Source organism: Brienomyrus brachyistius, chromosome 21, assembly GCF_023856365.1.
Source record: "Brienomyrus brachyistius isolate T26 chromosome 21, BBRACH_0.4, whole genome shotgun sequence".
Classification (NCBI taxonomy): Eukaryota; Metazoa; Chordata; class Actinopteri; order Osteoglossiformes; family Mormyridae; genus Brienomyrus; species Brienomyrus brachyistius.
Window position 1 is genome coordinate 6090278 of NC_064553.1, and position 16414 is coordinate 6106691.

General features: G+C 42.5%; 2 protein-coding genes across 2 annotated transcripts; one reads left to right on the plus strand and one right to left on the minus strand.

Moving 5' to 3' along the window:
- The first annotated feature begins 1746 nt into the window (after positions 1-1746).
- On the plus strand, positions 1747-11186 carry LOC125716368 (ATP-binding cassette sub-family D member 3-like). Its single transcript, XM_048988589.1, has 23 exons — positions 1747-1864; positions 2445-2481; positions 2648-2746; positions 2919-3007; positions 3389-3458; positions 3912-4009; positions 4347-4470; positions 4630-4686; positions 4906-5048; positions 5126-5195; positions 5364-5433; positions 5738-5835; positions 6352-6443; positions 6543-6634; positions 6721-6793; positions 6896-6959; positions 7391-7468; positions 7857-7922; positions 8195-8284; positions 8421-8540; positions 8719-8823; positions 8921-8977; positions 9490-11186. Exons 1-23 carry the CDS (start codon positions 1755-1757, stop codon positions 9565-9567), a joined length of 1980 nt encoding a protein of 659 aa, XP_048844546.1. The 5' UTR covers positions 1747-1754; the 3' UTR covers positions 9568-11186.
- Positions 11187-12656: 1470 nt separating this feature from the next.
- Positions 12657-15898, minus strand: LOC125716370 (tissue factor-like). The gene is made up of 6 exons (XM_048988591.1): positions 15665-15898; positions 15191-15305; positions 14711-14904; positions 14431-14612; positions 13900-14065; positions 12657-13210 (listed from the first exon to the last, which is right to left on the minus strand). Exons 1-6 carry the CDS (start codon positions 15732-15734, stop codon positions 13068-13070), a joined length of 870 nt encoding a protein of 289 aa, XP_048844548.1. The 5' UTR covers positions 15735-15898; the 3' UTR covers positions 12657-13067.
- Between the last annotated feature and the right edge of the window lie 516 nt (positions 15899-16414).

Consider the following 16414-nt stretch of genomic DNA (forward strand, 5'->3'; position numbering starts at 1 on the left):
GTCCTTTGATTTTAGAGCAGTTTGTACAACTTTAAAGTTTTGTCGCTCCACGGATGGTGCAGCATACTCACTTGAGTTGCAATCCTGTAACATTGCTGGAAGAGAAATCTTCAGAACAATTTCCTGTATACCATAACGTAAAAAAATAAGAAAAACAACTATTTTTACACGCTTCCAGTGACGAAAGGGGTAACCTCTTCCATCCGTAAGGCTTAAAATTTGGAACTCTGGCTCAGCTAAGTGCCCCCCCCCCCCCCCCCCCCCGTTTATCATGTGACCCTCGGAGTGACTTCTGATTGGCTGTCCCTTCAGGCGGTAGGAAGCCGCGGAACGTGCGGTTTACGAGTATACTGCTCCTCTCTCTTTAATAATAGGTGTTAAAAGACCTCTGTTTACCTGTCTGGGAGAACAGCAGCGTGCTTTAGCATAGCCGAAACTATGCGGCCAGTAAATATATGTTGTGCATTCCCTTGAAGATTAAAAACAAGGTGGAATTGCGAACGAAACCCGCATGCTGTAGTCTGAGGATATGCATAGGCATCCTAGTTAACTGTTTTTGCTGTTCTGGTCACAATTCTTTATTTTTGTTGATCTTGCAAAATATTTTGGGTATCGCGGATAACAATTTATCAATATAATTAGATGTTGTGAAAACCCCAGATGAGATTACAAATTGCATGTGCTACATAATTCAATGGCTTGGTTAAATGAATATAAAGAGATGTATTCTGGTATGAGGTTTTGCAATGCTACATTCTTTGAATTTCATGCCTCTATTTCTGAAATATTTTGTCTTTTGTTATTTGCACCTATAACGCAATACCATCCTTCAGTACAAATGAGGCGTACCTTGACGACATAGTCATACACAATTTTCAAGGTAGTCTGAGTACATACATCTAGTTTACAAATGATTATGAACCTGCCTGCGTCACGAGTGCGATGGAAATACGGTAAACAGTAATACCACACTGTGTAAAATGCAAACTGCAAATAGTTGTGGTATTTCAACCCCGACGAATTTGTAACGCATAGACTTATGACCTGTGAAGTGCACCATCCAGTGGAGAAAGTAGAAAATTACATGCTGATGACGGAAAACGTGGAACACCCTCGAGATATCTGCATTGTATGATTGATGCCCTCATTATGATACGGAAGCGGTTCAACAATTTAACCCTAAAACTTATTTTTAAAAGCACATTCCAGGATACAATACAAAATCAACACTACGCTGCAACATACAAAAACAGAAAAGATTTTTTTTAACATGGTTTAAAATGTATTTTTCACGCCGATGGAATTACGTAATGTAATGGATACATTTTACGAATGTAGACCTAAAATCCGTACTCATTAACCGGTTAGCCAATTTTTATAAAAAAAATTCAGGCATATTACTACTTAGAATCCTGGAATTAAGCTGGCTGCTTGCATTTATGATAACATTAAGAAAAAACACTTCTCAGCTCGTGATCTTCATTCTAATTTGATGTGCCCAGTTCATTAACTTTATAAATAGGTTACTTGAATAAAACGCCTAAGGTAACATTTATATTTCATATAACATAATTGTAACACAATCGGTATCACTGTTACAGCTTAGTGTTGATTGTTATGCAGTGCATAACGTACAGTCGCGGATGGAGTTGCCTGACAGGTCAGGTTGGTTTCTGCAAGCATTCTTGGTGCACCAAAAGGCATCTCTGTGAAAATCCCATCATGCTTCTTGTTCCCACCGGCTGATTGAAAACATGGCGGTCATTAGTAAGTACTTGACAGCCAAGAACTCTTACCTGGCCGCCGGCGTAATTCTGGTGTCTTATTTCTTAAATAGAAGACGGCGCTCATTGGAGTTGTATGGGTACGTAACACTTTACTAAAGGAAACGCATAAGTTCTGAAATTATGTGAAAACTTGACTTGGAGAAAAATATATATATACTGTATCCAGGAAGCTTATCTCATAAACTGAACACTTGACATTATTTTTCTCCAAATGCCCAACATGGGCTCACAGATTGTAATGGTTTACATTGCGCTCCTACGAATGATTAACGAAACCTTGATTTCACGGCGAGTGTTGGAGGAATTTCCTATCTAGGAATAAACTGAAATGACTGACAATGAAGTAGCACAGATGCCACTGTGAGACATTGCTGCTGAAATGCTGTGAAAGTAAGCAGAACGATACTCAGGAAGTAGATCGCAAAGTAGACTGAAAATCAGCATGAATTTTGTCCAAGCTCTTCTGCTTTCGGTGTTAATAAAAAATATGATTTCGCTGTGGAAGACTTCACTGTCCGACTGAGTATTGAAGTATGTGCATTATTGATTGAATCGAATTTTTTTTTAATAATGAATTTATTAATCATGGCAGAGGATTTTCCCTAAAAACACGATATTTCTCTAGCTAAATAAAATGCTCATCTGTTTTCGTTACAGTAAGAAAAACGATGCTGAACAACCGCTGAACAATAATGTAAGTTATCAGAGCGGACATGCCAATATTTTGCCGCATAGTTGGCAGGGAAACTTTTAGAAGCTGACAAATCACGTCATGTTTTTGGAAGCCCCTTCAAGGACCATATAGGCCTACCCCAAATTTATGCTACGTTGGTAATATTTTTTATAATGATCGTTTTTAGAAAAATGGGAAGAAAGTGCAGACAGCAGTGGACACGGTGTTCTTCACGCAACTTCTCCACATCGTCAAAATACTAATACCTAAGATGTTCAGCAAAGAGGTTAGTCAGTAGTCAACTGGCACTGTCGACTTCTGAAGCTCTTATTGCAGACATTTGTGAAATTGACACAAATTGCACCTTTCTAGTCAAAGATTAAGCCAAAACGATTGTTCTTGGTTAGATAAATATGCAAAGGGATTGAGGCGTGTTTGTGCATCATTGCTTGCCGCAGTCAGGGTACCTACTGCTGGTGGCGGCCATGCTCCTGGCGCGGACATACTGCGACCTGTGGATGATTCATAATGGAACAATGATTGAAAGGTACGTCATTCCCTGCCAAACCCTTGTCATTGCAACACGCATTTCCTCACCGCAACGACTAAATCGACTTCTCCGTCGTGGATGGCTCCGAGCATGTTGGACATTCTTTTTTAAATTGATGCGATTTGGGAATGATAAATACTTAAATACAAACTCTGCTTTTAATGAGCAGCGCTTGTCATTCTTATTTTCCGTCCAGCGTGTTTTTGCGGGGTTTTTCGGGTGTCCCCGGTTTGGAGCTGGCTTTTCTCGTTGAACTTGTCGGATCAGTCGCAGCAGCCGCAATGCCGATCCACCTACAAGTGACCTTCCGCGCCGCTCTTTCTCCATCTGCTGGTGCGGGTGCGCGCGCGCCTACTGACCGGGTTTGTTCTTTTGCAGCGCGATTATCGGTCGTTCAACAAAAGATTTCAAGAAGTTCTTGTTCGGTTTCATCACAACGATGCCATTTGTAAGTGTGCCTTTTCAGATTGTTTTCACATTTTATACAGATTTTTTTTTTACGTCCTTTCGTACGTTGCTTGATTGAGAAATTAATGGCAAGTGTAATCAGTGTTCCCGAGTAATTCTGCATCCATGTGCATCTCAGGCGTCATATAAAAACCTGATAACCATGTTATGTAGTAAGACTGAATTTTTACAAGTGTGTGTGTGTGTGTGTAATATGCAGACAACACAGCTGGCACAGTTGATGGAAGGTTTTTATTTGACAGGATAACAGTCGGGTCCTTGTTAACACATGATCACTCCCCCCTCCAGGAGGCTACTGGGGTTAACGTGGGCGTGTCAATGTTGTAATCTTTGGGTTTGGGGAGGAGCTGTTGGGGGGTAACTGTCAGACACATGAGTGAAGTTTTCCCAGAAAAAGATCACTGTAGAAGATGTTGTCTCCATTTATTTCCAGATGTCGTTGATAAACAACTCCCTTAAACTGGGCCTGAACAAGCTCAAACTGCTTTTCCGAACCAGGCTCTCCGCTCACCTCTACGATGAATATCTGAAGTAAGTCTGTGTTGCTTTTAAGCGTCTTTTTTTAGCACCATTCTATTTGAGTTCTCTGTTATCTTTAAATAGCATAACAATGATCCATCTGCTGTGTAATATAGCATTATATCTTTCCTTCTTTTGTTGTAGGCCTGTAGTCGTAAAATGAACACAGACGTTCTGCAAGCTTAGAGTTCGAATGCATCTCTCTGTAATACCATCTGTTTTAAAGCAGAACCGTTTCTGTGACACTAGATGTTCACCGTGCAAAACTCTGAGCTTCACGAGGTCAATAAACAGGGAGAGTTTTATTCGCTGTCCGTCCTTTCACTTCTGCCATGTGTTTGTTCCCCAGGGAGTACACATACTACAAAATGGGCAACTTGGACAACCGCATTGCCAATGCTGACCAGCTGCTGACGCAGGACGTGGAGAAGTTCTGCAGCTGTGTGGTGGACCTTTACTCGAACCTCACAAAGGTAACGTCCTGTGACCCCCCCCCCCCACACACACACACACACACGCACACACACACACACATACACACACCTGTACCGGTCCTGCATTGATGTTTCGACCAGACCTGCTTGACCGTGAGGCAGACCTTAACTCAATAGCATTCACACTTGTCTTTCCAGCCACTGCTGGATATTGGCTTGTACATATTCAAGTTGTCAGCTGCTATGGGCGCTTGGGTAAGTGGCAATCACATTGCACTTTAGTTTTACCTTTGGAAATAACTTTAATGGTAACAACATGGCACGATGGCAGGTCTTGAAATTAAATTTTAAGATCCGGTGTCCATTTTCCAACTGTTTTTCATTTCACTTTTTTTTGAGGGTTCTTGTATTTAATACCCCTCCTCGCTCACTGAACCGAATCGAGCTCCCTAGTGACTTGCTCTTCACCCCAAGGGCCCGGTGAGTCTGATGAGCTACCTGGTGGTCTCCGGGCTCCTGCTGACAAGGCTACGAAGCCCCATTGGCAAAATGACCACGATGGAGCAGAGATACGAGGGCGAGTACAGATACATCAACTCCCGCCTCATCAGCAACAGGTCCCTTCCGTCTTGCGTGTTCTGTTTGTTTCTATGAATTGAAATCGGCACTAACAAAGGTTTGTAATCCCCTGAAGTGAGGAGATCGCCTTCTATAATGGGAATGTAAGAGAGAAGAAGACCATCCTCTCCGTGTTCAACAAACTGGTCAGTTTTTCCCCTTGTCAGATTATCATCGTGGAAGATAATAAACCGTAACAAATTTTTTGGAACATGCGCACAGAGGTGTTCCCTTTTCAGATCTGATATTGGGAGGTTGATTAGCCTGTTTTCTATTTCTTTTGCTTTTTTGAGATGCTTTTTCTCACCTTACAGGTTAAGCATTTGCAGCGATTCCTCTTCTTCCGTTTTTCCATGGGATTTACGGACAGCATCATCACAAAATGTAAGTTTGTTGAAACTACGTAATCCCGACAGTTCCTGTTGTCACTGAGCAGGCTGCCTGTAACTGAGGAGACCAATTTAACAACCAGAGTCAGGAATCTGTGCTGTTTTGGCATTTGTTCTGTGCTGATTAGGTCTATCAGACATGTAATTGCAATCCTCCTCCCCCCGCCCCCCCCCCCCCCTCCCTCTCTCTCTCTCTCCTCTCTCTCTCTCTCTCTCTCTCTCTCTGCCACTTCTGTTTCTCTCTCTCTCCCCCTCCCTCTCTCTCTCTCCCCCTCCCTCCCTTCACCTTGTTCCTGCAGACATCACCTTGGTTGTTGGCTACCTGGTGGTGAGTCGTCCCTTCCTGGACCACCTTCACCCTCGATACCTGCACAGCTCGCATGTGGAGATGCTGGAGGTGAGGAGACCTGTGGATGCTGGATCAGCAGAAGCTGTCGGTTTTGCTAAGTCTTGCGCTATTGACCGTCCGTAGGAAGTTGGCCATTTTCTGAAGTGCCCTGGCTCAGTATGTCGGAGCGGTATGTGGCTCAGCAGGCAAGGTCACTGCACCTTTGGTTGGAAGACCGCTGGTTGAAATCCAAGTATCATTTATTTTTACTGATTTTACTGTTGGGCCCCAAACAAGGTGCTTCACCCCCCCCGTTGCTCCAGGGGTGGGCAGACACATATAAATATATCACCTGGGGTTTAAGTATCACTATTTATTTACATCTAGGTAAGTAAATACTATACACAGCATGAGGCAGGTTTTGCTTAGCTCTGTTGCTATAGTAGATGCCTTTACCCTGAATAATGTGCGTAGCTTATAATATGAAATATGGTCTGCTGCCTCAGAATGCAAGCCTTGTGTTAACCACTACGCCACCCACAGGTGATCGTGAAGTCGACAGAACGTGTGCCTTCTCCTCCACAGGATTACTACCAGAACGGTCGCATGATGCTGCGTATGTCGCAGGCCCTGGGGCGCGTGGTGCTAGCTGGCCGGGAAATGACGCGGTTGTCGGGGTGAGTCGCACGCCGGTCTATGGTGACCGCAGCCTGCCACGTCTCCAGGGGCAACGCCATTCACATCCATCTGACTCGCCCTGTGCCCCCTTACCACAGATACACGGCGAGAATAACCGAACTGATGACGGTGCTGAAAGAGTTGAATTCTGGGAAATATAAGAGGACCATGGTCTCCAACCATGAGAAAGGTACTTTGCTGTTTCTGCTGAAGTCCACAACTCTCCATCTTGTATATGTGCTTATGTATTAAGTTTAAATTTAATATATTTTTTAGGCTCAGTGGACTCCAAACAAATAAACCATGTTCCTGGAAGTGGAGAAGTAATATATACAGATAACATAATCAAGTGAGTTTTTTTTTTTGCGGGTGCATATGGAGACTTTATGGATGTGGGTTTTAATGGGTTTTTGATATCCGTGACTAGTCTGATCTAGGTGTTTTGTTGCAGGTTTGAGCATGCGCCTTTGGCCACCCCCAATGGCGACATTCTTATTCCAGACCTGACCTTTGAGGTATGCTATTCATTCATCAGTCATCCATTTGTCCTCCGTAATTTGTTATCCCGTTCAGGGTCGTTGGGAGGCCTGCGTCTCTCTCAGGAAGCTCAGGGTGTAAAGTTGTGATGGTCAAATGAAGCTTCATGAACCATTTGCTGTATTTTTGGACCCCATTAGGTGGTGCTGTTGGTTTACTTTGGGGGCAGGTTTGAGGTCTTTTTTTTTAACAGATTGCACCATCTAGTGGAGACAGAAAATACAGCAAATGGTTCATGAAGCTTCATATTATAAAATATGTTTAAAATTATTGGTCACTTTAGCTTTTCTCTTTTGAAAAAATTTCTTGTCAATGTGCTTCTGGGCTGTTTTTCTCGTGTCATTCTTCGAATTCCGTTGAACGTGGTTTCAAGCTGAAAGCGCATGCTGTCGTATTGTCATGCTGTTAGGTAACGTCAGGAACCAACGTTTTGGTGTGTGGACCCAATGGCTGTGGGAAGAGCTCACTTTTCCGAGTCCTTGGAGGCGTAAGTGTGCCATCGATCTCAAGTGATACAGACAGTCTCAGATAATTGAAAAGTTAGGAGAGCATACCGGTGATAGTAACTTCTGTAGTACGTAAGGGGGTGGTGTGTGGCTCTCTGGGTTAGAATTGGAAGGTTACTGCTTCAAATCCCATGTTCGGCAGGGTGATTTCCCAATTGAGCCCTTCATTGGGCTGATCCTGCTTCTCAAAATTGAACATAGCTTTGGATAAAGGCATGTGCTAAATAAATTAAATGTAAGTGTTCCGGTCCTGGTTAAGGCATGTAGATGCTCTTTGAGAATCTTTAAGAAGCATGCTCTTTGATGTTTTGACTGTGCTTCTTCTAATGCCTCAGATATTCTTCTAAAAATGTTGCTTGTCAACTTCAGCTCTGGCCGCTGATCGGTGGGCGCCTCACAAAGCCGGATAAGGGGAAGCTCTTCTACGTTCCCCAGGTAAGATATGTGACCGTGTTTCTCAACCTGGTCAGGGAGCCCCAGATAGCAGGGCTGTGCACCCCCACACATGCCTACTAGACAATCAACATGGTTCTGGTGTCGTGTGCTCGGGGGTGCTGTCTGGGGGTCCCTGAGGACTGGCTTGAGAAACAAGCATCTATGACATCATCATTCCGCATTCCCGCATTTTCATAAATGACAGATCAGGGTGTAAATTCATAGGCGGCCACATTCCTTTGAGAGTAAGAGGTTTGCTGTGTGACACACAGAGACCATATCTGACCTTGGGCACCCTGAGGGATCAGGTGATCTACCCGGATACTCCTAGCGACCAGCAGCGCAAAGGGATTTCAGATCTGGTATGTGACTTTTCTTGGCGGGTTTTCTAGGGAATAAAATCCCTCATCCCCCACCGAACGTCACTATAGGTGTCATTCCCAGCGTTGTTTTTTTTTTATACTTCCTGTTGTTCTGTTCCTCTGTGTGCTGGAACAGGTGTTGAAGGAGTACCTCGAAAACGTGCAACTCGGTCACATCCTGGACAGGGAGGGCAGCTGGGATGCGGTGCAGGACTGGATGGATGTGCTAAGCGGCGGAGAGAAACAGAGAATTGCCGTGAGTCTGAATAGTGTCCCCTAGTGGTGTGATTTTAATATCTTTATTTTTAAGGGTCGCTATATCGAGTATGTAAATTACTCTGACAATAAAGAAGCACTGAAACAAAAAAAGCCACTTGAAGAATGTTTGAGGAGTTTAGCTTCTGTTTGTCTTCCTCCCCAACCTCCTTGTCTAGATGGCCCGGTTGTTCTACCACAAGCCCCAGTTTGCCATCCTGGATGAGTGCACCAGCGCCGTTAGTGTCGACGTGGAGGACTTCATCTACAGCCACTGCAGGACGGTAACGGTCCCCGTCTGAGCCGGAGGCCTGTGTATCTCATAGCCCAAGCTTCACACCTAAAGGGAACTTTGACGTCTTGGTCTCTCTCTCTCTCCAGGTTGGCATTACGCTGTTCACAGTCTCTCACAGGAAGTCTTTGTGGAAGCACCACAAGGTATGAACTCAGTGCTCCATTCCTGGATTTTCCTGTAATATGACTCCTTGTTCCCTAATTCCATCCAGTATGTGCCAACCAACCTAAAGCTATTCGGTTCCCCATGTCCAATAAAGTGTTGGAAATATTGGACAGCGTAAGCTATCGTAACTTGGGTAATATAGCCTTATGATGTGTGCGGAGGAGTTTGTGAGTTTGCCACATGCTGAACTGATGCTGAGTGAAGTCTCTGTCACTTTAAAAATAAGGGTGTGGCCCTTTGTACCATGTGATCATCAACCCTGAGGTTTTTATTGGTTAGCAGCTTATTGGTTAGTTTATCATGATGCTGGGAATCTCCTTCCCTGCCTGGGAGGGGTGTTCCTCAGGATGGCTTGAAATGCTCTGGGACTCCCTTTTTCCCTGCCATTATTACCAAAGCTCATTATGCAAGTAGTTGGTCTTCCATTGGTCAACATCCAACATATGTTTTGTGGTAGTCTTTAGCGTGTTAATATGTCCCTTCTTCACAGTACTACCTGCACATGGATGGGAGAGGGAACTACGAGTTCAAACCCATCACCAAGGACACGGTGGCCTTCGGGTCGTAGGACATGTGGTAGCCGAAGTGCCCTTCCAGAACTTACGTGGAAAATTCTGGAATCTTTGTGCCCAAAATTGTGTTGTATGTTTCCATTGCAAAAGAATGTTGTTCGTTTGCCTGTTTTCTAATTCTGGGACTATTTTCAGGAAGAAAATGTGTGTAAGGAACCTCCTGGTGCTGTATGTAACTGTTTTATGAAGATAATACTTTGGAACAAGTGTTTTATATGATCTGAATGAGTTCAGTGAACGCTCAGGTGAGTTTTTCTTACACAAAAAAATGTTCAGAGGGCAGAAGAAAAAATGATTGGTTCAGAGAGACAACCAATGAGGTTGTAGAGGAGGAGGGTCTATGCAACTAGAGGAAATGGGACCAACCAATCGGTTTTTCTTCTTCTGCCTACAGAACATTTTTGTGTTAGTAAAACTCCCACAAGCTCAGTGAATATATACACTATTTTTGTACTGAGCATGATGGTTAAGGGGATTTATTACAAATAATTTTTACTGAAATGTATCTGTGGTAGTTAAGTGGGATTGTAATGTTATTTAATAAGGTAGTTGTTACAGCAGTGACCATCTATCCATCCATCCATGAGTCTGTCTATCTCCTAGCCACTTGCACCCTAAGTCATTATAGATGTTAGTATTGCACCTTACACATTGTGTATTTAAATGTATTTATTTATGTGCATTGGAAATACTGTTACTCCGTTAAACACATGTACAGTCTTTCACATGCTCAGTCACTGACAAATCAAAACACGAGTTGAAGTAAGTAGTGTGGTATGTGTAAACACTACAGTTTGCTACTGCTGAATTTCTACTGTTATTTACATTTGTTTTATGATGTACCGAAAACCAAGCACTTTTTTCCGTTTAGTTGCTTTGTACGTTTCTGTCCAACAAATTTCGGTGAAGTTGCTTGTAAGTCAGTTGAACAGTAGAGGGCAGTGTTTCTACTCACATGCCAGATTGCATTCGAATTACCTCTTCGTTCATTTTTTTTTTATTTCACTCTTTAGGAAAGCTGGATTCTATGTATCTTGTATATGTGTTTAATGTGAATGGTGTATGTATGTGGGCATGTATATATTACATTGTAGTGACCAAATGTCCCCATAATGTGATAAAAACTTGTGTGTTTTTTGACATTGTGGGGACAGTTTTTTTTTGGTCCCCACAAGGAGAAACTCAGTTTTATAAAAATGTGTGATTACAATCAAAAACCTGAAAATGATAAACGTCTTGAATTTTGTTTGGTCACTGATGGTTAAGGTTAGGGAAAGGTAGGGGTTAAGGTGGTCATTGATGGAATTAGGATTTTTCCCTAGAAATGAATGGACGTTCCCCAGAAAGATATCAGTACATGTGTGTGTGTGTGTGTGTGTGTGTGTGTGTGTGTGTGTGTGTGTGTGTTGTGTGTTGTCACTTTTCTGACAGTCAGAAGTCAGTACACTTGATTTACAAATTTGTCTGGAGAAAGACTCACACGTCCCCAAAGCCTGGCAGACAAACCTCGTTCAGAGTTCTACTCTCCAGATATTTTTAAATGTCTCGTTCTTCAATCTGATTGCCAATAAAACATGAAACACACTGTGTTCTGCTCAGAACTGCTTAAATACTTGAGCCTGTTCTTGAATTGACTTTCTTAACTATCTGGGAGTGAGCTGGAATACCGGTGGTTTACACTAAGCATCAGAAATGGATTCAAACCATGAATTTAACTGAATCTTGTGTTAAGGACGATGTGAAACAAAGAGGTGGTTCTTCCTTGGGTCACTAAGCTGGGAAATGAAAAATTTTGTTTTGTGAGACAATATTTCTTGTTGTTAGGAGACGAAATGCCGCTCAGAGGTCATTGGTGACTGTAATATTTCTGCAATATATTTTTTTAAAGATTCTTGGGGATTTGAATAGACCCAGATCTCCCAGCTGTGGTGCTGGATTTGGCTTGCAAGACCCCCCCCCCTCCACCCACTGGTTTCAGTCATTAGTGTCACATTGGAATGTCTCTCCTGAATTCCCCAGCAGTGATAGTCAGCAGCAAATAGGCCCCGGATACGTGATCGATTTTCATTCCATTTACCCAGAACACAATCGGGTTCAGTTGTGCTTTAAGTAAGGAAGATAAAACATAGATAGTGAAGCCATCTGGTTCTAATTCCAAGCTTTTGGGTTCAATCAGAGGTCGCGGCCAATCAAACTTGGTGTTATGAATGCTTTAGACCATCATTATCACCGGGGAGTGGGGGGGGTGGCTTAAAGAAGACTTTCAAAACACAGCAAAGCCCTTTTCCACTCGCGCCCACTACGGATTGGTTAAGTGTAAGCTGGAGGAGCTTCAGTTCTTCCAAAAGCGGTATAATTACGCAGGTCTACCCAGAAACAGGAATGGCTTTGGTGTCAGGAAGGTTATTAGCTATAACCATTCTTTCTGGTTTCTCTTGGGCCTCGAAAATTGGTACCAGCACCCTGAGGAATGCCTTTTAGGGAGTTACCAGTGGGTCTGTCCACAGCATTCCAGTGCCCCTCCACATTCCTCAAGGCCTCCCTCAGTTAGTTCATTTCCTCAGGAGCCTCAACATGTTTGGAGGGCTCGTGTCATCAAAGGTATCCGGTGCACGGCGTTTTGGACGCTGTGACCTGTGTGGCTTGGGACAGGCCACACAGGATAAGTGGTGGGGAGATGGATGGATGAACGTTATGCACTACGTTGCTGTACTTTTCTTGGTCCAGTACTCTATAACAGTATTTCCCAATCCAGTCCTTGGGGACCCGCAAACAGTCCACATTTTTTGCTACCTCCCAAACAGTCCACATTTCCCTAGGAAATAGGAGGGAGCAAAAATGTGGACTGTTTGCGGGTCCCCAAGGACCAGGTTGTGAAACACTGCTCTATAATCTCAGCTTTGGACATTATATTCAAAGTCGGTGTAACGAACAGGCAAGGGGGGGCAGGCCCTCCACACTCAGACAAATAAGTTCCCTTAAACCAGTGCCCACCCCCCACTCCATGTAAATCTTCGAACCAAGCCTTCAGTTTGCCTTTGGCACTGACATTGACCATATGAAGAATGACAGTAACCACACAATATTAATATTTAAAAAATGTAATATAAAATTTAATAGAAAATGATCAAAAAAAATCTACTACGGAATTTTAAAAATATCAAAATATACACACATTTCTATTTTAATATTAACAAATAAATAAATAATTAGAAATATACAAATTTACATCTAAGTTAGTGTTCCTATGATTTACCGTACTGATTCATAAATAACCATTATGGGAATGAACAAGTGCTTTACAAAAATCTTGAAAAATAGGGTAATAAGTGAGTCAAAGTTAATTTAAAAGTATCGACTGACCATGTGAAAAAAAGATCATTTGAAAACGTGAGACACAGATAAAATGTTAACACAGAGTTTCGCAGAAACCAAATACAATAATTCAGTGCTTGATCAGTGCTGGCATTCCAATAGTCCGGTTCTCCCACGGTCCTCAGATCAGCTCCAAGGGTTTGTCTTTTTCCTCTTCTTTAGCTCTTCTGCAGCATTTACAGCACGCCATGATCATAGCGAAGATGGCAATGATGAGGAGCAAGATTATGAAGCAGGCACCTGCAAGCACTGGAATCCCATATTCTGGAAAAAAGATGGCGAATGATAAAAATGACCTCAGTGAACAACGAGCAGATGTCCCAGTTCCCAAAGATTCTGGCCAATTCTGCAAGCACTGCTTTTCGTTCTGGTGCTGTCTTGTTCCTTCATAATGAGCATAACTCGCATGACGTGATTATGAGATGCAACACTTCAACACAATAAGTCTGGTGAGATCCTAAATGATGTTATATATGACTCTTTGTCCTGCAGAGCCTCTGTTAATTCTATTCTATCATACTAGCCACTAGTGATGGTCAAATGATTCTTCATGAACCATTTGCTGTATTTTTTGACCCCACCAGATGGCGCACTTTGTTTGCTTTGGGCATGCTTTGAGTCCTTTTTAAGCAGAGAGCACCATCTAGTGGGCTCAGAAAATACAGCAAATGGTCTATGAAGCTTCATTTGGCCGACATTACTAACCACAGCTCAGAGTTGCCACCCATTCCATATTTTACGGAATCATCCCATATTAAGTAAAATTCAATATCCTGTGTTGGATCAATACAGGACGTGATTTTTTCCCATATTTCTCAATCGCAAATTTTTTTACGGAGGACCCTTTGCTCAGCAAATTTCATCACGAGGAACCTGGAAAGGTGGGCTCTTGTTCTTCAAAGCGGCAACCCTACCACCACCATGGAAAGATGAAGTAAGCGTCTCTCACGTACCATCGATGATGGAAGTCTGCCTGGCCTCAGAGCACTTCACATGGCTGAGATCTCCCAGCTGCTTATCTCTGCTCCGAGAGGGGATGTAAGCCTGCACGTTGAAGCAGTAGCTCTCTCCTCTGTCCACCTTTAGCTCAATATGATTGGTTTCAGTTGTTTCAATTCTCTGTGGACAGAAACGAACAACAAAGAATTGAAATAAAGAGGACTTAGCCCCAGCCGTCCACACTGAGTGACAGAGTACCACAAAATGATCGTGTCTGACACATGTCTGTGTGCCTGGTTAGATAAATCAGAGGAAAAATGCTGTTGAGAGGCAAATGGATCTTTCTTTCACTTTGTTCATTTGCTCTTAGTGATGTCACGGGTCATTTAGAAACTGCTAAAAAAAATATCTAATTGAGCCAGTAGTGTGATTTGGTAGCCAGATGAATTGTTACAGGACTGGCCCACCCACAGTATAATTTCTGGCTCCGCTATTGGTGCACAAGACTTGTTTTAACTACAAAAGTTCCAAAGTTTGTTACTCACTCTTCCAGTACTCTTTGCTTTTCTGTATATGACTCTGTACTTGAGGTCCTCCTTAAAGATATCCCTCATGTTTAACAATCTTTCTGCATGGTAAATCGCTGACAGTGGATCGATGATATGCAGCGTTATGCTGGATTCCTCCTCGCTGACTTTGATCTCGAAGTCGGGTCTGCCAATTAAAGCTGAAAGGAAAGATATTTTATTTAAAATAAATACTGCGGTGGTGTAGGCCTAGCAGTTCAGGTTGTGCACATGCCCAGTGAGTTTAGATGATACATACTGTCAGTGTACGGGCAAAAATTTTCGGATCTGGTGTACGGAAACTCCACCAGGTCGACGGTAAATCCAGGCAAAGTCTCTGACAAGACATCGGCGTAGTACGTGTGCTTCAACTCCGTAAACAGCTTAGTCAGATCACACTCCGTACTCAAGCTCTGGATACAGTTAGGATTCCTCTCTCCTTCCGAGCCAGTGCTGAAATTGGCACAAGAAGAAGGAAATATATTTCATTTTATTATTATGAGACACATCCTCAAATAAAACATACCAAGCGCTTAAAATATCTTTACTATTACTACCAAAACGACATGCATGCACTCATTGCTGCAGAGATTACAACTACCCAGCATGTAACAAAATCTAAATATGTCTAGGAATCGTGTTCTTCTGGTAATAGCGTAATGACTGGTGTCCAACAAACTAACGTTTAAAAATAATTAATCATGCAAGCTAACTGAGCCGTGAGGTAATACTAATTTACCCATATAATTCCACGGTATAAGAGTGATTTGTAGGTATGGGATTCCATGATAGCAATGTCTTAAAATTGTGGGAGGACCAGGTAATGTCTTTTGCCTTCGGCAAGTAATCGTCTCCTGCAAAATTAAAAGAAACACTAGTTAACCACTGTGTCATGTCATAGTTATATAATACGTGCATTTATTCCATATAATTATTTACAAAATAACAAGTAGGCCTATTAACATACGCGCCGCATAGGCCTAAGTCTTGAACTCGTTTCGTTTTAAAATTGATTTCAACATCTTATGAGAAATCGCCTACACCGGCATGAAGCCTTGCGTCACCTCGTCTCTAGATTATTGCCTTTGTCACGCATGTATCTAATACTAGTGAATATTCCATATTACCAGCCTGAAATGACATTACACTCTAAAACATCTTGAAACAGGACTAAGCGTTTGCGATGCACTGCAAAGAAAACCGAATTACTAACCTGAGACGTTGCCAATCCCAAAAACCGAGAGAAAAAGTCCCAAGCAAAGAAACGTGTTCGTTCTTGCCATATTTTAATCTTCCAAAGTAAAATGTCCTGGCTGACAGACTCCACTGTGCGTAAGAAAGTTTATATTATTAAATAAATTAGAGTTTATCTTGCTTGGTTTAGATACTGTCAAACATGCGCTGCCTGCAAGCATTTATTGGGTAGCTCTTGAGTCACCGCCGCTTTAAATCCCATGCACGCCTACGTGTAATATGTCATAGCATGCGGGGTCCAAATAAGGGTATCCGGCGCTTGGGGTGCTGTAATTGCGGTGAGCAGCATTGTGCAAAAATCCCTGAAGTCGCATAACCGGTATGTGAGGTACTTTATCTAATAAGTAAACCGCAATGGGTATCCAGTATATGTGGTTTTTTATCTTATCTGTTTTATGAGCACCACAAGTGCTACTTTTTTTGCCATTTTATAATTGCTGAACTACTGTCCACGTCCGAAATGATCTGTTCTCTCTGCCTGCGGGAAAACATGGCAGCTAGGCAACGATCACGTCAAAATGTACAGCAAGAGCACGTGATAATGTTACCCAACTGTAGAAGAATAGATTTGTTAAGGTATGATTTAGTTCATGTTATCCCCTTTAGCTATCAGTGTTGATGTAAGTTTATCCACTTTGCAACCTGTAGTAATATAAATATTTCGGTAATCCTACAAGCGCCATTAAGCCGAATTTGTTTATTGGTCGTT